The sequence below is a fragment of the Elgaria multicarinata genome, chromosome 8 (assembly GCF_023053635.1).
Source record: "Elgaria multicarinata webbii isolate HBS135686 ecotype San Diego chromosome 8, rElgMul1.1.pri, whole genome shotgun sequence".
Taxonomy (NCBI): Eukaryota; Metazoa; Chordata; class Lepidosauria; order Squamata; family Anguidae; genus Elgaria; species Elgaria multicarinata.
The window spans coordinates 11,638,628-11,664,380 of record NC_086178.1 but is presented as its reverse complement, the minus strand read 5'-3'; the positions used below and the strand labels follow the sequence as shown (position 1 = coordinate 11,664,380).

The following is a 25,753-nucleotide window of genomic DNA, read 5'->3' as shown; positions in this document are numbered from 1 at the left end:
TGACTCTTTTCCAGCATACTCTGCCAATGGCTGCATATCTTCCCCCACGCGATTTCTTCGGCTGCTTCTCTCTCCTCCGCCCTTCTTTGTGATCTTAGAGCAAAAGTGCTCAGCTTGTGGCTGCCCAGATTTATTTATTTTTGGCCTACAACTACCATCCGCCCTAGCCAACAGAGCTAATGGTGAGGGATGATGGGAGTTGTAGGCCGAAACTTCTGGAGGGCTACCCCAGACCTTGAGCAAAAGATTAAACCACCTTGGCTTAACTGATTTTTTGTGTGTGGCCATAATGGACACCTCCCACAGATTTAGATCTTTCTTAGTCCTATATACCAAACTGCGAGTCCCAATATCAGATCAAATCAGCACACTCTTGCTGTCCAACACGCAAAGCGTCGTCCTTTTCAAGCCAACCAGAAAGAACCACGAGACTCTGAATACCCTTAACTCCAGGACCCCAACCCAGCTCCCAGCAGCTCTGCACATCTTTCACACACACACAAAGCCAATCTCATCTCAACTGCCTCACCTGGTCAGGTAGAGGCAGACTTTGGCATAGGCATTGTCATCGATATATTCCTCCAGCATGTCCATCTGCTCGATTTCCATGAGCAAGTCGCAGGCCTCGTGCTCCGCATTGTGGGCCATGTTGTAGGGCACAATCTCCTTCACCAGGGTCAGAAGTGTGTCCTTCTGGGTCTTGTCTGCCTCTTCTATTTCCTGCCACTCCTTGGCCACCTCGCCAGCTAAGTGTCTGTCGAGAACAGGAACCATATTTATTTATGATTATTATACTGCACAGGTTTATAGCCTGCTTTTCAGAAATGGTTTCCTTTTTTTTCTTTTCTTATTAGTTTTCCACATTAATTAGACATACAACATTACAATAAAGAAAACATCAAACAACTACACAACATACTACATACATGTTGAATAAATGTTGAGTACATATGTATTGAGTAAATATAAACTATAAAATATCATACCATAACATAATCATTCTTAACATAAAAGTGCACCCTCCACCTCAGGATCTATTCCTGATTCCAAAATCTTATCGTTTCTTCTGCTGGCGGTTTCCCACTTCCCTTAGTAAACACAAATATTAGGAACTGTTTCCAGATTCCTTCAAACTCATTTATTTTAGTTATACCTTTTCTCCACTTAATATTACAAGTCAGTTTATCATTAATAGCTATATCCCATACTTCTTTATACCATTCTTCAATAAGGTATTCCCCTTGAATCTTCCAGTTCCTAGCTACCATCAATCCTGCTACAGTCAGCAAACTCGATATCAACTCTTTAGTTTCTTTTCCACATTTTATATCTTCAAATAGTGACAGTAATGCAATCTTTGGTGTTTGTTCTATTTTCATTCCCGCTATTTCTTCAATTTCAAAAAACACCATCTTCCATAATCTTTGTATATATTTGCATTCCCACCACATATGTAAATACGTGAAATTGTTTTCAAAGCGGGTTACTTATCACGAAATCAGAATAAAATCACCAATAAAACTAGAGTAATGATAATACGCTATTAGCGTAGATTGTAACTGGGTGTGTTAAAACAGGGAATTGCCATTAAAACAACGTCTTAGTTACAAAAGGCTGCCTGAAGAGAAGGGTGTTGATAGCTTGCTGTCAATAACTGACTCCAGCATTTGAGGGGTATCCAGCAAAAATGACCCTCAAAGGCCACCCCACAAAAAATGCATTGCAGTAGCCAAACTGAGAGGTTACGCGGGCAGAAGCTATGGTGTTCAGAACTGTACAAACCCACTGCAAAACAGCAACTGCTAGAAACAACACTGGCGCATAAACCCATCAGCCTTCAAAGTCAAACATATCAGCGACAGCCACACGAGTCAGAAAACGGTGAAGACGTTTCTGTTGTGCAGCATTTAAAGTCCCTGCACTGCGATCTAATGACTTCCAACAAGCGTGTTGCTCAATCTCAATTCTTTGGTGAGAATTATGTATTTATTGCACATGTATTTGCTCAATATTCTGCTTGTGACGGTCACATTTTCAAAGAATTTAACAGTTTTGACAAGGATTAGGAGGAAACCATAAGGCTCTAGAGGCAGGCGCAAGCAAAAAACTAACCAGGGTGGCAGAGAGAAAGGGAGAACAAGGGCCTGCATAACCCTGAAGGCGCCCACACCACGAGTTTAAGTAACGTCCACTAGGTTCTGAGTTTTCACTAGGAAACTTACATCTCTATGCTTCTTTCTGCAACCATAAGGCCTAGAAACTCTCTAATATAGCCAACCCCAAGGATGTCAAATTCAGTGCCAAATACTAGATTCCAATCTCTTGCAGTTCTACCGCAGCCAGGAAGAGTATGCCAAAAGTGTTGATTTACTACGTGGCATTTGGACAATCTCTTGCCTGTGAAATCTTTGCTAGGAAAGTGTGCCCAGTTTTGGACACTGTAATGTGGGCTACGCAGGTACCCTAGGATGTGCAGCTTTGCCAAAGAAGCAACCTTATAGGGTGGATTATTCCACAACTGGTCAATACCAACAGCTACTCAGAAGCTACTACACACTGCAACATTAATATAGAAATCTACTGCAGAACAGGGGCTAGACAAATCAAATGACAGCGGAGAATCCAGCAGTCATAGAATCATAGAATAGCAGAGTTGGAAGGGGCCTACAAGGCCATCGAGTCCAACCCCCTGCTCAAGGCAGGAATCCACCCTAAAGCATCCCCGACAAATGCTTGTCCAGCTGCCTCTTGAAGGCCTCGAGTGTGGGAGAGCCCACAACCTCCCTAGGTAACTGATTCCATTGTCGCACTGCTCTAACAGTCAGGAAGTTTTTCCTGATGTCCAGCTGGAATCTGGCTTCCTTTAACTTGAGCCCGTTATTCCGTGTCCTGCACTCTGGGAGGATCGAGAAGAGATCCTGGCCCTCCTCTGTGTGACAACCTTTCAAGTATTTGAAGAGTGCTATCAGGTCTCCCCTCAATCTTCTCTTCTCCAAGCTAAACATGCCCAGTTCTAAACATGCCCAGTTCCATCTCTTTCGTGCTTCAGGCAGAAGGTTAACTCCACAGCCCAAACATTTAACGTTAGTTAAATGATAGGCTATGATCTGCCTATCAGCTTTATCATCAAGATAATCAGGAAGAGGAGTTACCTGTAGAGGAAAACTGCAACAGCCACATGGCAATGAGAATTCTCTGGATGGACAAAAGCCCGTTACATGCAATGGAAAACATTACTGACCGCTATGGCCAGTTATAGTATAAAGGCACACAGTGAAGCAACTGTGCTGAAGCTAAGCAGGTATGGGTCGGGTCAGTGCCCAGATGGGAGATCACTTGGGAGCTCTGTGTGTGCTGCCTTGAGCCACCCAGAGGAAAGGAGAGATGTAGATTAATAAGCACAAGAAATGCACCCCTGAGTTCCATCTGGTCTCATTCTTCATTCACTGCTTACCTGACATATTCATGCCCCCATGAGGCCAAGGGCTCCTGGGATCCCACCAGCCGGTATTTCAGACACTCTCGTTCTCCACTCATCGTCATGGCCAGGACAGATATTATGTCAGCTGCAAAACGCTGGAAGCAGAGAGTGGGTGTTAGGGATGCATTACTAAGCTTGCGGACAGATGAAGGGAGGGCAGCACTGAAAGCAAGTTTGCGGTTTGCCTGAATGAGCACCAACCATCCTGAATACAAACCCAAGTGGCAAGCTACATAGCGCTGCTAGCTCCACAAGCAGTTTTCCCTCCTTGCTAAAAGAAACTAGCTATCCTTTAAGGCTAAAGAAAAGCACAAGACTCCTTGGTAGAAAGTCTGCACACCTTTCTAGCGAACAAGCATACCAATTGCACTTAACCCTAAACCCTCCCACAACAAAGCGGGGCAAGGAGCTTGCAGTCCAGACTAGGAGAGCTCCTTTTGTTCCTCACTGATGGGACTTAGTCTACCTGCCAACCACATTCCTCTAACGTTTGTCGGACAGATGAAAGCAAGACCAGGACAGCACTATCAGTTTCTCAGGTCAGATTATGATGTACCTTATTCTCCCCTGCAGCCATGGCCTCGTAGATCTCCTTCAACTTCCCATAATGCGGCCGAAGGAACTTCAGGGGTTTGGGCACAGAAGTCATGGAGGTTGTAGAAGAGCGGATTTGCCTGCGCAGCTCCTCCAGGGCGGGCCGATAGAGAGATGTGTCGTGCTCCTGGAATCAAATCAGCTGCTCTCAGGAAAAAAGCATGCGCACCTCAAGAAACCCCCGCAAGACTGTCTCTTCTATCCAATAGTGTCAATGATACTCAACACACATCTTTGCCATTGGAAAACTTGACCTAGAGCCAGGTCAGTTCCAACAGGTATAGGGGATTTCTTGCAGACAACATTCCACACTGTCCAGCAGGAATCTGCCCAAGCACTGAAGACAGACATCAAAGGCCCACCTGGTACCTTCTTTGCTAAGCTTAAGGTGTCAGGTTATGACCTCTCAAATTTGCCCAAACTTAACGATCAATAAAATCCAATTTTATCCCTTGAGTTTTTTTTTACAAAGACTACAGTTTTATTTTATGATGATCCTTTTATGGTTTCATTACTTGATCTGATTTTTATCTGTTTCTTTCTTTGATACGTTTGTTTTATTCATTTTTATTTTGTACTACTTTGGAAAGTATCTATAACTATAACAGCAAGTTTTAAAACTTTGAAACAAAGAGGAGCAAAGCAAGTAAAAGTCATTTCCAACATTCTTTCTAACTAATGGCTGATAAAAAACTAGAAAGGCAGAGTTTCAGCAGCAGATTTCTCAGCCGAAGTTTATTTTGATCCATCTGTGGGATTAGCATTTAAGGAAACATGTTTATTTTTAGGCTACTTTTTCTGGTATGTTGCTGTAATACAAAATGAAAAAGAAATTTTAAAGATAGCCTTTCTATCTAATATTGAGAGGTAACTTCCAATTCTTAAATCTTAAGTTCTTACTTGCTTCAATATCTCCCAAAAAAGCACCTACATATACAAGTTTATTTAAATATGATAATTATTGTCTTTCAGTTAATCAACTAAAACTGTTCTGTTCATGGCTCTAATTAAAACATCATAAATTTTATAACTGCAATTAGAATTCGGCATGGATGAGACCGTGCTGTGAACGAGAAGGGAATAAAACTGCTACCAGCACAGATGGCAACTTCCAACATGCACCCAGCAATTGCAGAGTGAATACACCACATACAGTGCTTGTTCTTCTGCTGAAGGGATGCGTTGCGACACTTGGCCTTGGAAAAACCATGTGGAAGCACAACACTTCGCTATTAGATTTCCACATGCTCCTGGTCAAGAACTCAGTACTTACCCCCAGGCGCTCCACAAGCATTTCCAACTCATCCTGTAGCTGTTTGTCTTCCTCAGACTGCAAGGAATGAAGGTGTGAAAGGTGAGATCTCTACGATAATCTAACACCCAAAAAGCCCACAGTCCCTCAACTACACCTTCCATCTCATCTGGACTGTAACCGAAGTTTGGAACAGGAGTGCAACAGGGGGAGCTCACCTTCTCCTAACCCAAAAGATCCCCACTTGATGAGCCAAACTGCTGATCAGAAAAGACCCACTGTGATCCAGTTTTAATAATTCACACAAATGAAGGTAGAGAGGCAAGAAAATCAAGCACTGGGAGCAATATATGCCCAACTCTTTCATCAAGCCAAAGGGGAAAGACAGCTGGTTTACAACAAAAAAAGTTCCAAGACAGTCACAAATACCAATGTTCATAAGCTACTTCAGTGTTAGCAAATGGGAAGAGTATAGAAGGAATCCACTTACTTATCACTGTCCTAAATATTTAACTTCTCTCAGAGGACTATATCTCAAGAACAAAGTTTGTTTTGAATACAAGATCCCTGTTTCACTCCACAGATCTGTTTAATGAACTCAGGTGTGCAGAGGTGGGAGAATATTTTGCCAGAGCTTCCAAGGACGCAAGCTCATGCATGCTTAAGCAGAAAAGTCTTATGACTTCCAGCATTCCCCAGTCAGCCAGTTGTAGGATCACCAGCTGTAGTGGATTCTATTTAACACAGATGAAAAGCTAGTCCTAACTCCTTGTACTAGTCTCTCCCTCACAAAAGCAGCAATGCCAGATCTAGCCCCATTTCACCTTACTCGCAGAGGACGGAACCATCATAGAACCATAGAATAGCAGAGTTGGAAGGGGCCTACAAGGCCATAGAGTCCAACCCCCTGCTCAAGAACATAAGAAATGCCATGCTGGATCGGACCAAGGCTCCATCTAGTCCACCACTCTGTTGACACAGTGGCCGACCAGCAACGAACAAGGCAGGACATGGTGCAACAGCTCCCTCCCACCCATGTTCCCCAGCAACTGGTTCACACAGGCGTACTGCCTCGATTAATGGAAATGGCACACAACCATCAGAGCTAGTAGCCATGGATAGCCTTCTCCTCCAGGAATTTATCCAACCCCCTTTGAAAGCCATCCCAATTGGCGGCCATCACTACATCCTGTGGTAGTGAGTTCCATAATTTAACTATCCTAAACTCCTGACACACCCACTCAGCAGCAGAGATTGGGTCAGACTTCACCTCCGCTCTCATTGCTGCCTCTAGGAGCAGGAAGAAGCCAGGGATGCCACATAAAACAGGGGGGGGGGGGACGACACTTGTCATGTAGGCAGGCCCGACCCCCCCCCTCAAAATAAAAACGACGTGCTGCCAGGTACATATCACTAACCATCAGGTCATTAGCCATCATTTCTCTCTAGCACATCCACGTACGCCACAGCCCTCCTGAGCGAGGGGCCACACACCCCTCGTTATATAGGGCAAGGAAATCAGGGCTGATCGCCTAGTCCAGGCAGATACAAGGCTGCTTTTTAAGGATTTGGGGGCGTGGGGCTGAAAGGCAAACCCCTCTGGCACCCGCATGCTGCTAAGCTAAGGGAGGCAAAAAAACACTCTGCACACGCTCAGCCGCACTTGGTTCCCCCCGGGGAGTTCTGCACATGCTCTGGGAGATCCAAGCCCCTTTGGAAATATCGCCCATTCCAAGGCGTGCCGCGGGATCTGGTGACAGGCCCCAAGCGGAGGGAGGGAGGGAGGCCCACCAACGCCACCGGTTCCCGGCTCTGGGCCTGGCAGTGACTCAGCTCGGCTGCCTGCCTGCCTGCCTGCCTCCGCCCGGCCCTCACCAGCTCCTGCTCCTTGTCCGCCACGGAGGCGTTGGGGTCCTTCTTCTCCTTGCTCCAGGGCCCCGGCGGCTTGTCGTCTCCGGCCGCCGCGCCCGACCCGCTCGTCTGAGACCGCTTCTGACAACCGCCGCCGCCGTCCTCCATCGCGAACCGCTTCCTCTCAGAGACCGAGCGGGGGGGGACACTGCGCAGGCGCGGGGCGGGGCCTAAGCGGGCCAATCCGCGGAGAGCGAGGGGGAGGGACAAGGCGCGCGAGGACCGAGCGACGTATTACGAAGCCGACGTTTTTGCGAGGGCGGAGGGAGTTGGGGGCGGAGCCTAGCCGGAGGAGGAGGAGGCGGGGCGACGGGAAAGACCACGCGGAGACTGGACCTGCTTAGGAAGCCGATGAGCGTCCCCACCCCGCCATTTCCCAAGGGCTCAAGGCGGGTAGCCTCTGAGCGCCGCTTGTGACAGCCCTCCTGCGTGAGCTCTTGTCTCAGCGCTTCTGCTATCTGGTGCAAACACTGGTTTTAGTCTGGCTTCCAGATTAGGGTGACCATATGGAAAAGAGGACTGGGCTCCTGTATCTTTAACAATGGGAATTCCAGCAGGTGTCATGTGTATGCATGCAGCCACCTGGTGAAATTCCCTCTTCATCACCACAGTTCAAGCTGCAGGAGCCCTGCCCTCTTTTAAATCTGGTCACTCTAGTATAGCTCCTGCAGCTATACTCCTAGCAGCTTTTATAATCTAGCTATACTCCTGCATCTTTAACTGTGGTGATGAAGAGGGAATTTCACCAGGTGCCGCCTGCCTACAAATGACACCTGCTGAAATTCCCTTTTCAATACATCTGTTAGAGATACAGGAGCCCCGTCCTCCTTTCCACATTGTCAGCCGAATCTTAGATATACTGTTGTCTGGCACTGGACTCCTGCTGCTGGCTCTCACCCCAGCCTTGGCAGCTTGGCTTGATTGATTCATGAAACAGATCTGGCAAAAGCTGACTTTCCTGGCCATTCATACCCTTATAGGCACCTTGACAACTTCCGCTGTTAATCTAGCCATACTGTGGATTTACAATTTCGGGGGCACAAGGATGGTGGTCCGGTCACTGCCCAGAGATGGTGCCTTTAAAATAAAGTTTAAATGCTCCAAGCCACTGGGACACAATGCTATAAGCCTGAGCAGTCAGGAAGCAGGGGAGGGGAGGAGACTGGTAGAATGTAAGCCTGTGTGCACCAGTTGCTGGGGAACATGGGTGGGAGGGTGCTGTTCCACCATGTCCTGCTTGTTTATCCCTGGCTGATGGCTGTTCAGCCACTGTGTGAACAGAGTGCTGGACTAGATGGACGCTTGGTTTGATTCAGCAGGGCTCTTATGTTTTTAATGGCAGTGCATTACTTAGGCCATTTAATTGTCAGTGTTCCTTTAAAATATCAGTAATAGACTAAGGTTTATAATTAGTGAATTCTTTTGTTTCTTCAGAGATTGTGATGAATTATTATGGATGCCCTTTTTGTTGCCTTTATTTTGTTAACTTGATTTCAAAATAAAATTCCGTGAGAAACAAAAAAAAAGAAGAAGAAGAAGAAGAAGAAGAAGAAGAAGAAGAAGAAGAAGAACAGTGTATGATCAATAGACTCCACTTTCTTGGAAGAGCCCTGCTCTGGAGTGCACCTTTCTCTGTCATGTTAAGCAAATGGGGGACTCCTAACTTCTATGTCAGAATAGGCAGATGGGAGGCTTTCTTTGTAGTCTGTCTCCATCTCTGCTTTAGAATACCTCCCTGCCTTAGTTAGGGTGACCATATGAAAAGGAGGACAGGGCTCCTGTATCTTTAACAGTTGTATTGAAAAGGGAATTTCAGCAGGTGTCATTTGTATATATGGAGAACCTGGTGAAATTCCCCCTTCATCACAACAGTTAAAGGTGCAGGAGCTATACTAGATTTAAAAGAGGGCAGATTACCTGCAGCTTTAAGTGTTGTCATGAAGAGGAAATTTCACTAGGTTCTCCATATATACAAATGATACCTGCTAAAATTCCCTTTTCTATGCAACTGTTAAAGATACAGGAGCCCTGTTCTCCTTTTCATATGGTCACCCTACATTAGAAATGCCCTTCTCAAGAGCTGAAACATATGAGCAGAACAGTTGCATAGTGCAGGTTTCGCTGGGCTGTACCATTTTGGATGGTGATATTTGAATCCTTAAAAAATCCCTGTATATACCAAAGCCACATGCCAGGGCGACAGCTAGGCTGTGACTCTTAGCTCAGGCATTCTCATTTGTATGTGCATGGAGTTTTATTTATGATGAGTATTTAAAGGTATGACTCCCCCCCTCCCCAAAATTATACAACCCAGTAAAACCTGAACCTGCTGACTGTTCTAATCATGTCAAGGCCGCCCCTACCATTAGGCAAAGTGAGGCAGTCAGCTCAGGCAGTAGGAGATGGGTGGAGCAGGGAAGTTGTGAGACAGTGCTCTACACCTGGAGCTGTATGCCCCAGGTGTAGTGGAGATTGCTGTCCCATTGCTATTGAACTAAGATTCAACGGTAGGGTGACCATATGAAAAGGAGGACAGGGCTCCTGTGTCTTTAACAGTTGCATAGAAAAGGGAATTTCAGCAGGTGTCGTTTGTAGATATGGGGAACATGGTGAAATTCCCTCTTCATCACACCAGTTAAAGCTGCAGGAGCTATACTAGAGTGACCAGATTTAAAAGAGGGCAGGGCACCTGCAGCTTTAACTGTTGTGATGAAGAGGAAATTTCACCAGGTTCCCCATATATACAAATGACACCTGCTGAAATTCCCTTTTCTATGCTACTGTTAAAGACACAGGAGCCCTGTCCTTCTTTTCATACGGTCACCCTATTCAGCGGGCAATCTGAAATGGGCAGCAAAATATATTCAGCCTAACCTGGATCATGTCTTTCAGCTCTCAGGCCCTAACTTTTGTATTCCGATGGAAATTCAAGATCTAGTTTTTGCACTTGACATGAACTCTTTCTGCTCTGATTTGTTTTATCCTCTGATTGTTGTGGTGGCTATGGCTTTATTTTGACTTTTTAATGGTAAGCTGCTCTGGGTGGTTATTTGCCTGAAATGTGATCACATGTTTTACAATATATGTATAAATATGTAATTAAACATATTGCTATGAAGGTATATTTAACACTGCAACCTAACTAGGAGTTTGCAAAAATCCACTTTTCTGAAGCCTAGTGCTGTAATTATTTTTGTGCACTCTCTCCCTCTCCATGCTTCTGTAATTTCACAATCACTTTACCTTCCATTGTCATATTCCCTAGCACTATAATACCCGAAAGAACTGGGCATGTTTAGCCTGGAGAAGAGAAGATTGAGGGGAGACATGAGAGCACTCTTCAAATACTTAAAAGGTTGTCACACAGAGGAGGGCCAGGATCTCTTCTCGATCCTCCCAGAGTGCAGGACACGGAATAATGGACTCAAGTTAAAGGAAGCCAGATTCCAGCTGGACATCAGGAAGAACTTCCTGACTGTTAGAGCAGTGCGACAATGGAATCAGTTACCTAGGGAGGTTGTGGGCTCTCCCACACTAGAGGCCTTCTAGAGGCAGCTGGACAAGCATCTGTCAGGGATGCTTTAGGGTGGATTCCTGCATTGAGCAGGGGGTTGGACTCGATGGCCTGGTAGGCCCCTTCCAACTCTGCTATTCTATGATTCTATGATTCTATGAAAGCCAATATTAACATTGCAATCCTGGACATTCGGAAATACAACTCACTGCGTTCAATGGGACTTATTCGTTGGTAAGTGTGTTTAGGATCGCAGCCTAAGACTGGAATGTTAAAAGACAATGATTTTCATAGCTGTCCCTTCAAATCAGGAATGGCCCTGTCATTAGGTAGGGTGAAGCAGTGGCCTCAGGTGGCAGATGCCGGCAGGTGGCAGCAAGATGTTGGCACTGTGTTCTTTACAGCCTGTCCTCTGCTCCCTAAGCGATCTTGCTGTCTTCAGGTTCAGTGGAGCATGCTCACCCATCCTCAGGGTTGAAGGAACAGCCTAGTCAGCTTTTGTACATGACATTATAGAGTGCCATCTTGTTCTTTTGCCTCCAGCAGCAAAATGTCTTGGATTGGCCCTGCTTCAAATACAGCTCGTATGATATTTGTTTATTGATTGCATTTTTATACTGCCCAACAGCCAAAGCTCTCTGGGCCGTTTACAAAAATTAAAACCATGGAAACCATTCAAAATATAAAACAAACAGTATAAAAGCATAATATAAAATACAATATAAAAACACAACCAGGATAAAATTGAGCAACAATGCAGGAATTTAATGCAGATTTAAAATACAAATTTTAAACAGCAAAGTTAAAATTAAGTTAATAGACTGTTAAAATGCTGAGAAAACAAAAAGGTCTTCACCTGGCATTTAAACGTGTATAGTGTAGGTGCTAGGTGAACCTCTTGAGGGAGCTCATTCCACAGGTGGGATGCCACAGTAGAGAAGGCCCTCCTCCTGATAGCCACCTGCCTCACTTCCTTTGGCAGGGGCTCACGGAGAAGGACCCCTGAGAATGACCTTAGGGTCCAGGCAGGTACATATGGGAGGAGGCATTCCTTCAGATAGCCTGGTCCCAAACTGTTTAGGGCTTTGATACTTTTGTATTCGGGCCATTAAATGCTGTCTGCCTCAGTTCAAGAACTCTGAGAGCAGCCAAAGATCCATTGTTTCTGTTACAGTTCGGATTGCCTCTTAGAAGAGCTAGATGGAGTTGTTCTTAGTATTTACATTTGTTGCTGTATACATCACAAATAATGGTTTTTAATGGTGTGTTTAGATAGGTAGTTATGTTAGCCTGTTGTAGCAAAAACTCAGTGGCCCCGTTCAGAAGACACCTTAAACCATGGCTTTAACCATAGTGAATGAGGCTTTTTGAATTATTCACCATGGTTAAAGCCGTGGTTTAAGGTGTCTTCTGAACACAGCCTGGCTTTCTGGCTTAACCACCATGGTTAAAGCCATGGTTTAAGGTGTCTTCTGAACACAGCCTGGCTTTCTGGCTTAACCACCATGGTTAAAGCCATGGTTTAAGGTGTCTTCTGAACACAGCCTGGCTTTCTGGCTTAACCACCATGGTTAAAGCCATGGTTTAAGGTGTCTTCTGAACACAGCCTGGCTTTCTGGCTTAACCACCATGGTTAAAGCCATGGTTTAAGGTGTCTTCTGAATGGGGCCAGTGCTTTGCATCTTCAAGATGAAACAGATTTATATCTAGTCCACAGAGGCATGTTTCACAATGCATCTGGAGGCCTTTAACATCTAGATCAGGGGTGACTGCACACCCTTGGGAGTCATCTGTCTGTCAGGGACTGTATGCTGGTGCTGGATGCCGCCAAGCCAGTGGTGAGCAGTCCCTCCCCCCCCCCATCCAGCAGGAGAGAGAGAGAGAGAGAGATCATGGGATCATGGGAGAGAGAAAGAGAGAGAGAGAGAGAGAGAGAGATCATTCTTGCACGATATCCGTGGGCTTTCCATCCTGGTCTACAAGATACCTGGCTGTTTGTAGTATACTCCATTGCACCAGCTTTACAACAGCTTTTCATACTCTTGCCTCACCTATTTTACACGCCCTGCAATGATGCTCTCCTACACAATCCACACTTCCGAAAGAGTTTTTATTTACCTGCAGCTCCGCCAGATGGCACTCCTTGCAGCAGAGGGGAATCATGTTGCAGCTGAAACATCCGCCCTGTCCATCATTTTTTACATCAGTGCTCCTCCTGCCTGATTCACACAACCATTTTCAGAGGCGGGGAGGCAGATGTGGTTTGGGGAAATACAGTCTAATCCCCCCCCCGCACTGGAAGATGGTGAAATCGTCCTGCAACTGCTTCATCATTCATGCCCGTTTCCAGATGTTTCACTGTACAACCAGATTTCATGGCAAAATGCAACGGCTAGCATTTGTCTTCAACTTGTATGCAGAACACATCATGCATCATCCGCATAGTTAAAGCAATGGTATTCCCCGTAGTAACCTATGGCTGCGAGAGCTGGACCATAAGGAAAGCTGAGCGAAGGAAGATAGATGCTTTTGAACTGTGGTGTTGGAGGAAAATTCTGAGAGTGCCTTGGACTGCAAGAAGATCAAACCAGTCCATACTCCAGGAAATAAAGCCAGACTGCTCACTTGAGGGAATGGTATTAAAGGCAAAACTGAAGTACTTTGGCCACATAATGAGAAGACAGGACACCCTGGAGAAGAGGCTGATGCTAGGGAAAGTGGAAGGCAAAAGGAAGAGGGGCCGACCAAGGGCAAGATGGATGGATGATATTCTGGAGGTGACAGACTTGACCTTGGGGGAGCTGGGGGTGGTAACGGCCGACAGAAAGCTCTGGTGTGGTCTGGTCCATGAAGTCACGAAGAGTCAGAAATGACTGAACAAATAAACAACAAAGCACTTGTCTTAGGAAAGGTGGGGCAGCCCCCAAAGCCCTGTCAAACAGTCTATGGAACTGAGCCCTAGAGATCACAGCGTGATCCCAAATCTTCCATTACTTGGAACACTAACAAAGAGGATGCTTTATGAAGTGTTGCAGTAAATAGGGATCTGACAACATGTATCGAACAGTTGCATGAAACTTTATCCCAACACTCTTTCTTTCTTTCTTTCTTTCTTTCTTTCTTTCTTATGAAAAGCAGCACCAGGGGGCTGCAAACTTGACCATAAAGATTTCATCACACCCCATAGGAGATGAAGAGAAAGGCTATTTAACCATTTCCCTTCCAGCCATTTGGCGAGACCACATCACGCCAGTCCTTTTCCAGCTTAACTGGCTGCCAGTCCAGGTCCGGGCCCGATTCAAAGTGCTGGTAATAACATTTAAAGCCCTAAACGGCTTGGGGCCAGGCTATCTGAAGGAACGCCTCCTCCCGTATGTACCTGCCCGGACCATAAGGTCATCCTCAGGGGTCCTTCTCCACGAGCCCCTGCCAAAGGAAGTGAGGCAGGTGGTTACCAGGAGGAGGGCCTTCTCTGCTGTGGCACCCCGGCTGTGGAATGAGCTCCCTAAGGAGGTTCTCTTGGCACTTACATTATATGCCTTTAGACGCCAGATGAAGACCTTTTTATTCTCCCAGCATTTTAACAGTCTATAAATAAATTTTAACTTGTTTTAAATTTGTAATTTTGCACTGCTGCTGTTTTTATCTGGTTGAGCTTTTATATTGTATTTTATATTATGGTTTTATACTGTTGTTTTATACTTTGAATGTTTTTAATTTTTGTGAACTGCCCAGAGAGCTCCGGCTATTGGGCAGTGTAGAAATGTAATTAATAAATAATAAATAAATAATTTTTTCTATGCAAACATAGCACACCCAAACATGTTTTTTCCCCTCCGTATGGAAAACAAAGAAAAGAGACATGTATATTTTCGCCTACAGGGAGAAAAGCAGCTGGGGGAAATTTATTTATTTATTTATTTCATTTCATTTTTATACCGCCCAATAGCCGAAGCTCTCTGGGTGGTTCACAAAAATTAAAACCATGAAGAACATAATAAAACAACCAACAATCTAAAAACACATCTAAAACTTATTTTGAGTGGGGAAAGTTGCCTGAAGCAAAAGAATTAATGCCTCCTCCTCACCCACCATTCATTCACTATTAGCGTAGTGTAGGGGTGGGCAGACCTGAAGCTGGTGGGATCTACCCTGGGATTTTTTATTATTGAACCCCACAATCCCAGAGCCAGATGCAAAAGCCCTACACTTAAAATTAAAGAATTCTGAGTCCAGGAATTCATTTGAGAACCAGGCCAGAATTATTATTTTATTATTTATTGCATTAATATTCCACCTTTTTTCCTCCAAGGAACCCAAGGCAGCATACATAATAATCCTCCTCTCCACTTTATCCTCACAACAACAACCCTGTGAGGTGGGTTGGGCTGAGAGTCTGTGACTGGCCCAAAGTCACCCAGTGAGTTTCCATGGCCAAATGGGGACTAGACATGATAGCACTCTTTAAATACTTAAAAGGTTGTCACACAGAGGAGGGCCAGGATCTCTTCTCGATCCTCCCAGAGTGCAGGACATGGAATAATGGGCTCAAGTTACAGGAAGCCAGATTCTGGCTGGACATCAGGAAAAACTTCCTGACTGTTAGAGCAGTACGACAATGGAATCAGTTACCTAGGGAGGTTGTGGGCTCTCCCACCGTAGAGGCCTTCAAATGGCAGCTGGACAACCATCTGTCAGGGATGCTTTAGGGTGGATTCCTGCATTGAGCAGGGGTTGGACTCAATTGCCTTAAAGGCCCCTTCCAACTCTACTATTCTATGATTCTCTGACCCCAGATCTCCTGACTCCCAGTCCGACACTCTAGCCACTACACCACACTGGCTCTTATAGTTCCTCCACAAAAGAATCCACTTTCAGCAGTAAAATACAGTGTATATTTATGGGGTGGGAGCATTTAATTGCTTAATTAAACGACCTGGAGTCAGAAATGCTTTCTGGTTTACTGCAGTTTACCCAGATCTACCTTCTCTCGGCCATTGCTATAGTAGTTAGAGTGCTGGACTAGGACTGGGGAGCTCAGATTCCAATCCCCAAATTCAGGCTACCAATTGGCTGCCAGTCAGGATCAAGGGGGCAATATGCCTCTGTGGGCTGGGGAACATGGATGGGAAGGTGCCATTGTCTTCATGTGCTGCATGTAGGCTTCCCAGAGGCAGCTGGTTGACCATAGTGGGAACAGAAAGCTGGGCTAGATAGGCCTTTGATCAGATTCAACAGGGGGCTTCTTATGTTTTTAAATTCCTACTCAGTTATGAGACTCACTGGGTGTCCTTGGAAGGCAGGAGAACCATGCATGCCAACCTTCTCCAGCCCGGCGTACTCCAGATGTCTGCTCCAGACTGGCCACGTGGGTTAGGAATTATGGGAGCTGCAGGCCAACACATATTTGCCATAAAAAAGCCTCTCTAATGCTTTGACAGTTCACACTACACTAGAGCTGCATTTGCAGTTTAAAGGAAGAAATAGCCATTAATCAGGTCTGGGGAAAAATAAGGAAAATATTGGAAGGCAGCAGATTGGCAACAACATTGCCTAAATTCTCCACAAAAAACAGAGTGAAAATATTGCATGAAAACAGAAAAGGATAAATAGCATGTTATTAGTCCATTCCTAACTACTTTAATTTGGATTAACCAGCTCTCCTTACACACCTGAGCATTGTATTTAAGATAAGTTGGTTACAGCTTCCCAAATCTTTAGGGCAAAAGTTGGCTAGCCAATTCCTCTACTTTTGCATTAATAGACAGGTCAGAGCTGATTCCTGGCTGCTCAGCTAGATGGCTCAGGAACTCTGGATAAGCTGTTAATCTTGCAGGTGTAAAAGGGGGTGCAGGAGGAGGCACATATTACCAGGTACTAGGAATAAAATTAAGGGCAAGAATTCATTATGCATCTGACCACCTGGACACTAGTGATCCAGGAATGCTGATGCCACAATATATCAGCTAGCTTTTAAGGTATTGCCAGACAGAAACAAACTTCAAAGTGATCTTGATAGGCTGGAGTGCTGGGCTGAAAACAACAGAATGAAATTTAAAAGGGATAAATGCCAAGTTCTACATTTAGGGAATAGAAACCAAATGCACAGTTACAAGATGGGGGACACTTGGCTCAGCAATACTACAAACGAGAAGGATCTTGGAATTGTTGTAGATCACAAGCTGAATATGAGCCAACAGTGTGATATGGCTGCAAGAAAGGCAAATGCTATTTTGGGCTGCATTAATAGAAGTATAGCTTCCAAATCACGTGAGGTACTGGTTCCTCTCTATTCGGCCCTGGTTAGGCCTCATCTAGAGTATTGCGTCCAGTTCTGGGCTCCACAATTCAAGAAGGACGCAGACAAGCTGGAGCGTGTTCAGAAGAGGGCAACCAGGATGATCAGAGGTCTAGAAACAAAGCCCTATGAAGAGAGACTGAAAGAACTGGGCATGTTTAGCCTGGAGAAGAGAAGATTGAGGGGAGACATGAGAGCACTCTTCAAATCCTTAAAAGGTTGTCACACAGAGGAGGGCCAGGATCTCTTCTCGATCCTCCCAGAGTGCAGGACACGGAATAACGGGCTCAAGTTAAAGGAAGCCAGATTCCGGCTGGACATCAGGAAAAACTTTCTGACTGTTAGAGCAGTGCGACGGTGGAATCAGCTACCTAGGGAGGTTGTGGGCTCTCCCACACTAGAAGCCTTCAAGAGGCAGCTGGACAACCATCTGTCAGGGATGCTTTAGGGTGGATTCCTGCATTGAGCAGGGGGTTGGACTCGATGGCCTTGTAGGCCCCTTCCAACTCTGCTATTCTATGATTTATGATTCTATGATTCTATTTTCGAGTTTCCAGTTCTGACTTCTAGAGCTAAGGATCCCCACTGTAAGAATGAATCATGATCCCACAGGGGCAAACTCATTAAACACAAATGTGCTATATAATTGTTCTACGCAAAAATCGCCCCAGGACTGCAATCCCACACAGAGTCAGTTTTTAGTGATTGGGTGATAGCAGACAAATAATTAAGGAATGTCTCTAAGCAAGTACAGAAAGCCTTTTTTCCCGGTCTTCCCAAAGAGAGATTCTGGATATGCATAGAACCAAGCTGTACATGTGATAAGCTGCCCCAGCGGTCTACCTGCCCACCTTTGTGCCTTCTGCCAGGGCACCTTTAGAACCATGACTCCATCCCAGAACGTCCACACGTTCAGGGGCTGAAGCGGGTGTGGGTTTTGCTCAGAGCCCATGAGGACTAACAACTTAGGAGTGGGGGGTGTTTTTCAAGGAAAGCTGCGCTCCGATCTCTCCGTCCCTGGCAGGGAAAAAGAATTCTGGGAGGCAGGCGGGTGCGCCAAGTGTTGGGGCGGGAGAGATGAGGGTGCGCGCTGGAGCCACCCAGGCCGCCCGGTGGGCGGCCGAGTCCGCGCTCGATGACCTTCGCCGCCGGCGCCACTGCAGGGCCCTCCCGCGCTGCGCTGTTGCGCGGCACTGCGCGCGCTAGCTTTGCGGTCCGGGAGACCGGCTCGTCATCGCCCCTCTCCGTGCGCGCCGCGCCGCGGCGACGGGGACCTTCCCAGGCGCTCTCTCCCCTCGTGGCGCGCTGGGCAGAGGCGGGCTGCCGGCTCGCGGCCCCCCTGGTGGAGCGGCTCAGCATGGCCCACGCGGCGGCGGAATCCGCCGCCGTTGCTGCTGCTGCTGCTGCTGCTCCCGCCGCCGCCGCCGCCCGGCTCGCCCCCGGCTGGGTACTGAGCTAGGAGGAGGCAGCGCCCGGTTCCTCTCCCCCCATGATCGCCAGCATGAACGTAGCCCTTCAGGATCTCGGCAACAACGTGAGTAGCGACGGCGGCTGCTTTCGGGGAAAGAAGCAAAAGGGCCTCCCGGCTGGGGCTGCGGAGTGGGTGGATTTGTTTTCGAGGAGCGCCGATGGCCGGGCGGGGCAGGCAGGCAGGCGACCCCGCGCGTAATCGCCCCTTTGCCACCTGCGCTCTCCCGATCCAAAGAAGCCAATAAGCGCTACACCAGGGAGCTGGTGGGGGTTGGGTAAGGGGAAACGAATCGCCCCCAACTTTCTTTTTCCAGGACCCTCCATTGTGCCCCTCTCCCCCTTTTTAGGGCAGAAAGCATAATTAGAATTGCTCATATAGCGGTGCGCGTACACACACACACACACACACACCCCTCTTTCAGTCTGGGGTGGTGCTGGTGGGTTTTTTTAAAATTTATTTTTATTGAAAGAGCTCTTTAAGGCAGCCTTCCCCAACCTGGTGCCCTCCAGATATTTTGGACTTCAGCTCCCATCAGCCCTGGCTAGCGTGGCCAATGGTCTGGAATGCTGGGAATTCTCATCCCAAACATCTGGAGGGCACCAGTTGGGGAATACGGCTTTAAGGAGTGGCGTGTTTACGGCCCCATCCTGTCTATGCAACCTACCATGCTTAGTTGAAGGCAAGTCTCTAAGCAGTTCAGTGGGATTTACTCGCAAGTAATTATGTGCGTAGGATTGGAGCCTTACCCTTTGGGGAAAAGTCACCCTTAGCTGCTACTATTGCTTCTATATATTGGATTGGATCTCTCTCTCACACACACACACACACCAGCCAGCATCATGGGATGCACTTCCAACAGGCGTCCCCATCTCTAGCCAACACTGATTCCATGGCCCAAACCTCAAACGCCTTGTTCCTCCTTCCAAAATGTTAATCCCAGGTGCACGTATATCTTCCCGCTTCCTCCCAAGCACAAATTGCCCCTAGGCCTGAGATTAGGCCCCTAACCCTAGAAACTTGCTCCTTTGTGGTGGCTTGCAGGCCAGGACTTTGTGGGCATCAGGAGGAAAAAGCAGTGGTCGTGTGGTTAAGGACTCTTGTGATTTTCCAAAGGCACTGTGCCCAGAGAGCCCATGGGTGTCTTGAAGCTTCAGCGCTAAACGTCTGATGGGTTACAGGGAAGCAAGAGTCAGAGGATAGGGGATCAGGAGCCTGGCCTGGGAGGTGCTGGGTTTTCTTCAAAATCACTTAGCACCAATTCGTTATCCGACAAGACTCTGTAACCACCCTGCAGTGTAAGCGTGATAAATGGGCGGGGTTTTTGATCATAACCGATAGTAGAATCTAATCTAGAGCATTGGTGATGGGGTGTATGGGGGGCAGGAGGTGTTGGTTATTTCAGAACAAAGAGCAGAGCCTCTCAAGGGTGTGGTCTTGCGTGTGCAGTGTCAACTGAACTGCGTTCCTGTGAAGTGCTGAAATACGGTGCTGAAACTCTTCCTAAGACCTTTCCCAGGGGTCCAGCCAATCTCAGAGTCCATGGCGGGCTATTCTGGTCCTGCCTCCCCCCACCATTATGTTAAATCCAATCGAAGAATTGAATTTGGGGAACAAGCTAGGGAGAGGGTTGCAGAACCCTTCTTTCTGCACAGCATGGGTCTCATTCACTAGCTCACTGAAGGGCAACCTAAGGATGTGCAGGGAGCATCTTCTGTCCTCTTGCAAGTACTGAAGGTACGTCTCAGGTTGACCGTTATGACCTGCATAGGTAAAGGGAGCCCTCAATCCATTTTTGGTTTCCCACAAATCCTGTGGCATGCTTCTACCTTGCCGTACTCTCTTTGACACCCACACACATGCACCACCTCCCTAGGGATCCAAGCCGAGAAGTTGGGTGCTACTCTTCTACCAGAAGCATTCACCCAGACATCGAGATCCACCTGAATCCCTCCCCCTGCATACCTGTTGAGAAGACCTGAGAATGATAGCATGGTCTGACTGTTAGCAGTGGTTGTAGCATCAGCTCCCTCGGATCCTGGATGGGCAGAATTTGAGACGTGGCTTCTCCCGATGTTCAGACCAAGAAAAGAAAAAAACACCAAGATGTGTTTATTTATTTATTTGTTACATTTATATCCCATCTTTTCCTCCAAGGAGCCCATGGCATTGTACATGATTCTCCTCTCCATTTTATCCTCACAGCAACCCTGTGAGGTAGGTTAGGCTGAGAGTCAGTGACGGGCCCGAAGTCAGCTTCACAGCTCAGTGGGGACTTGAACCCGGGTCTCCCCTGTCCCAGTCCAACACTCTAACCACTACACCACACTGTGTTGTGGGGGGTGTAGCTGAAAAGAACCCAGGGAGAGGGGTGGGGACTTCCCTCTACGATCCCTTGCGCTTCCCTTTCCCGCAGGGGTAATCTGGGTGTTGCCCCATGAGTGCATGTGGGCATGAAGACTTCTTTCCATGTTTAGTTAGCTGGAATGTTCTGCAGTCTCCTTTGAAGATTTCCTCTATACCAGTGCTGAGCATCCACCCCGTGGGAAAACTTGCAAATGATCCGAGCTCCTTTCCCCCAGGCTTCTCTGTGGAGTACCCAGAGGTGCTGTGCTCCTTGGAGAGCAAGAGCAGAGATTGGGAGTGCTCCTAATTTTAAACAGGAAAGGACATTTGAGAGACTGTCCCTGTGCGGCCAGAGGCTTGGCTTTTGGGATGTCTGTCTCTCCAATATGGAATAATTATGTGGGCTGGTTGACCCAATGTAGAGAAAGCTTTAAGGCAGCCTTCCTCAACCTGGGGTGCTCCAGATGTGTTGGACTACAACTCCCAGAATGCCCCAGCCAGCTGGGGCATTCTGGGAGATGCAGTCCAACACATCTGGAGTGCCCCAGGTTGAGGAAGGCTGCTTTAAGGTGTTTGGGCCTATAGAAATCAATGGCGCTGAGTCCCTAAAGCAGGAGTGTTGAACCTCTTCCAGCCCAAATGCCGAATTCCATTTCAAAGAATTTCCGGGGGGGGGGGGGGCACGTTTCAATGGTGGGAGGGGCCAAAGGGGAAAGAGGGTGGAGTCAAAATACCAGCATATTGTAGCATAGGGCCTGATGAGACGATACGCTAAGGCATGGTTAGACCGCTAACCCTTTTGCAGCAAATGGTTAGTGAGGGTGTTTAAACTGTGGTTATGTAGCCACCATGCTCAGGAATGGCTCACGCAACACGCTAAAAAATGGTTCACCCCACGCGCTAAGCCATAATGTTTCACTCAAAATGCTTAACCACTGTGGTTTAGCGTGTCATCATCTGAACAGGGTCACAAGCTCTTACTGCCAATTACTAAGCTTTAACTGAGACAGTCATTAAGAACAAGGAGGTGGGGGAGTGTGCAAAATCTGGAAAGCTACCAAAGAATTGGTGGTCGGGAAAAGAGGTGGAGTTGGGTAAGGTATATGAAAAGGAGGACTGGGCTCCTGTATCATTAACAGTTGTATTGAAAAGGGAATTTCAGCAGGTGTCATTTGTCTATATGGGGAACCTGGTGAAGTTCTTTCTTCATCACAACAGTTCAAGCTTCCTCATCTAGAGTATTGCGTCCAGTTCTGGCCTCCACAATTCAAGAAGGACGCAGACAAGCTGGAGCGTGTTCAGAAGAGGGCAACCAGGATGATCAGAGGTCTAGAAACAAAGCCCTATGAAGAGAGACTGAAAGAACTGGGCATGTTTAGCCTGGAGAAGAGAAGATGGAGGGGAGACATGATAGCAGTCTTCAAATACTTAAAAGGTTGTCACACAGAGGAGGGCCAGGATCTCTTCTCGATCCTCCCAGAGTGCAGGACACGGAATAACGGGCTCAAGTTAAAGGAAGCCAGATTCCGGCTGGACATCAGGAAAAACTTCCTGACTGTTAGAGCAGTGCGACAATGGAATCAGCTACCTAGGGAGGTTGTTGGCTCTCCCACACTAGAGGCCTTCAAGAGGCAGCTGGACAAGCATCTGTCAGGGATGCTTTAGGGTGGATTCCTGCATTGAGCAGGGGGTTGGACTCGATGGCCTTGTAGGCCCCTTCCAACTCTGCTATTCTATGATTCTATGATTCTATACCCTGCCCTCTTTAAAATCTGGTCACTCTAGTATAGCTCCTGCAGCTTTAACTGTTGTGATGATGAAGAGGGAATTTCACCAGGTTCCACATATATACAAATGACACCTGCTGAAGTCCTCTTTTCTATGCAACTGTTAAAGATACAGGAGCCCTGTCCTCCTTTTCATATGGTCACCCTAGACTTGGGGCTCTGAAAACCCTGGAGGGCTGAATTGGGAACTTGGCTGAGCTGGATTTGGCCCATGGGGCTGAGATTCAACACTTCTACTCTAAAGCTGTAGCTTTCGAACTTTTTACCTTCAGGGAATTCTTTCCACATTGATGTGTGTGCTGAGAAAAGCACGTGTTCATTCTAGATGATTAAGAAAATAAAAGCCCTGCTGGATCAGGCCAATGGTCCGTCTAGTCCAGCACTCTGTTCACACAGGGGCCAACCAGCCACGGATTCTGAAGCATGGGTGTACAGTCAGCTCACATGGGGTACTGGCCAGGCCGCACCGAGCCTCACTGTTGCCCTCTGCTATGCGTGAACTCAACATTATATCCGACAACACTGTCCTGCAGCTGCACATTGCAAGGGAAGAATGGGAGGTAAAAGAGAGCAGCTGAATTTCGGGGGAAGTTTGTCTGTCATTACCAACCTTCTCATGGAGGAACTCCGGATAAACTTTGAAGGAAACCCAGGGCTCCCCTGAAAAGATGCAGTTTGAAAAGCCACTGCTGAAAATGACAGTTCTGTTGGGGGAATACAGTGGGCAAAATGTGAAAGCTGAAGTAAGGGTGGAGAACAAATTAGGAAAACAAATAGTTTACTTTTCATTGATCCTTTATGGGCAAGGAAAAGAAGGAGCCAAGGAATTCCAAACTACCGGAAAAGAGAAGAGAACGGGTGGGGGACAAGGGTGGAAGTGGATAATGTTATTTTTTTCAGGAGATGGGCATCCCTCAAGCTGGTAGAGTGGGTGGGTATCCCCTGCCAACATGTTGGTAAAGCATATGCGCCGATGTCAACGGTTCCCAGGAACTTTCCTCTGCGATTCTGTTTTCCTCTTCCTGCCAAAAGTTTGTTCATCACAAAACGGAGCGTGTCTCCTGATTCAGCAAGGAGCTTGTTTATTTGCAGAAAGCCCTGTGCACAGTAGGAGGTGAAGGTGACACCTTCTTGGGCCTTGGCGCCTCGCCATCTCAGTGCCGCGGAAGCAAGAGTGAAAATGTAATCTCTTTTTGTTAAGGGAAAAAAAAGAAAAAGGAATTGAATGGAAAGGTCATGATTAGGGGGGAGGAAAGCAACTCATACTTTATGTTTTCCAGCAATCTGAGGTTGTGATAAGCTTGAAAATTCAGAGCTTTGCACATTTGGGCAGTTATAGTCATCTCAGTAGGATGTTAACTCTGAAACCTAATGATACCCGTCGATGGACTGGCAACGCTTGTGCAGTGGCTGATCTCTAAGCCTGAGGCAGTCCTCCTGTTCACCCCAAACAACTCCTCCAGGACACACAGAGGAGGGCCAGGATCTCTTCTCGATCCTCCCAGAGTGCAGGATATGGACTAACGGGCTCCAGTTACAAGAAGCCAGATTCCGGCTGGACATCAGGAAACTTCCTGACTGTTAGAGCAGTGCAACAATGGAATCAGTTACCTAGGGAGGTTGTGGGCTCTCCCACACTAGAGGCCTTCAAGAGGCAGCTGGACAAGCATCTGTCGGGGATGCTTTAGGGTGGATTCCTGCATTGAGCAGGGGGTTGGACTCGATGGCCTTGTAGGCCCCTTCCAACTCTGCTATTCTATGATTCTGTAACACAGAATCGTTGGTACAAACCCACTGTAGCCTGAAAGAGCAACAACGCTTAGATGTGATGACCAGACAGAATCAATGAAACTTTGTGTTAAATGATACAGCAAAAGGCCTCCTGTGCTGGCTTAACCGTTTGGATCATCTGGCGTGTGTACACTGCAGACATTTGAGTTTAATGGAAAGGATTTCACCTCTGCAATGAGCAGACCTGAAGCCGTCTTACCATCCAGTGGTTCTTGCAGTTGGGACATGGGACATATGAACCTCTCCTGGGCACATGGGGATAGAGCATGAGTGCTCTCCATCATCAGTTGTATGGAGCTGCTTGGTAGATATACAAATTTCAGCAAGGGGAGGCACACTTTGGAGTCATACTTCACTCTTACATTTGATAAGGTTAACTTTTAAAGTGTGGCATAAGTAAGAACCAACTTTCTTCACAGGAGCCTGCCCAATTTGCGGCATGTCTCCTGATTTGGAAGAAGGCTAGCTCAGAACAGCAACTCACCCAGAAAGACAGTGGCAGCCCTCCTCTCAGGGCAAGCGATCTCATTGTGTCTCTGTATCTGGATGATCGAATGCTGCCATCAAACCTGCTGCCGGAGATAGAACAGAATCTGCAGAGGCTGATGGGAAGGATGCAAAGTCAGAACAGTGGATCATGAAGAGATACCACAAACATCCTCGTGAGATATTACATTGGGGTCATGGGGACTTTTAATTGGCTATTTATTTCTTATGGCACAGAAAAGCGGTTCTTTTCCAACATGCTTTTTGGGAATGGCTATAGTAGTTAGCTACTAAAAAACAAATATATATATAGCCATGCTGGTTCATGGGAACCCCCAACTCTATCCACCATTAGGCAATACTTTTATTAGGGCTAACCAAAATGTCATAGAATCATAGGATAGCAGAATGGAAGGGGCCTACAAGGCCATCTAGTCCAACCCCCTGCTCAATGCAGGAATCCACCCTAAAGCATCCCTGACAGATGCTTGTCCAGCTGCCTCTGTGCAAGTTTTGAGTTCTCCAGAACCCTTAATCAGGCTAGGTGGTACAAAAAGCAGGGGATGGGGGAAGAAAAAGAAGGGGCAGAAAATGTGGCCAGATGTTGCAGCCTTGAGGTCTTCAGCTTCGATCCAGACTCAAAATGGAGATCCCAGAGAGCTCCGGCTGTTGGGCGGTATAGAAATGAAACGAAATAAATAAATAAATCCTGATGAATTAGTCAGTGGTTGGTGTTGCCGGTATCAGATTACACCCAGCAATGCATTCTGGACAGGGGAGCAATGGTTGATTGCTCTTTCTGAAAACATAAAGGCCAGCTGCAAC

At 46.9% G+C, this 25,753-nt stretch overlaps 2 protein-coding genes across 3 annotated transcripts in view; one reads left to right on the top strand and one right to left on the bottom strand.

Moving 5' to 3' along the window:
• Positions 1–7,351, bottom strand: part of PSMD2 (proteasome 26S subunit ubiquitin receptor, non-ATPase 2) — a 40,080-nt gene extending 32,729 nt beyond the window's left edge. Inside the window, exons 1-5 of the mRNA XM_063131855.1 lie at positions 7,203–7,351; positions 5,349–5,405; positions 4,038–4,202; positions 3,455–3,576; positions 530–754 (exon numbers count right to left, since the gene is read on the bottom strand). Coding sequence (XP_062987925.1) covers positions 530–754; positions 3,455–3,576; positions 4,038–4,202; positions 5,349–5,405; positions 7,203–7,346 — 713 coding nt within the window. The 5' untranslated portion in view covers positions 7,347–7,351. The remainder of the gene's footprint in view (positions 1–529; positions 755–3,454; positions 3,577–4,037; positions 4,203–5,348; positions 5,406–7,202) is intronic.
• An 11,101-nt stretch (positions 7,352–18,452) lies between these two features.
• ECE2 (endothelin converting enzyme 2) overlaps positions 18,453–25,753 on the top strand; it is a 62,622-nt gene continuing 55,321 nt past the window's right edge. For both annotated transcript variants that reach the window (XM_063131870.1, XM_063131869.1), the window contains exon 1: positions 18,453–18,584. In XM_063131870.1, the coding sequence (XP_062987940.1) occupies positions 18,540–18,584 (45 nt within the window). In that variant the 5' untranslated portion in view covers positions 18,453–18,539. The remainder of the gene's footprint in view (positions 18,585–25,753) is intronic.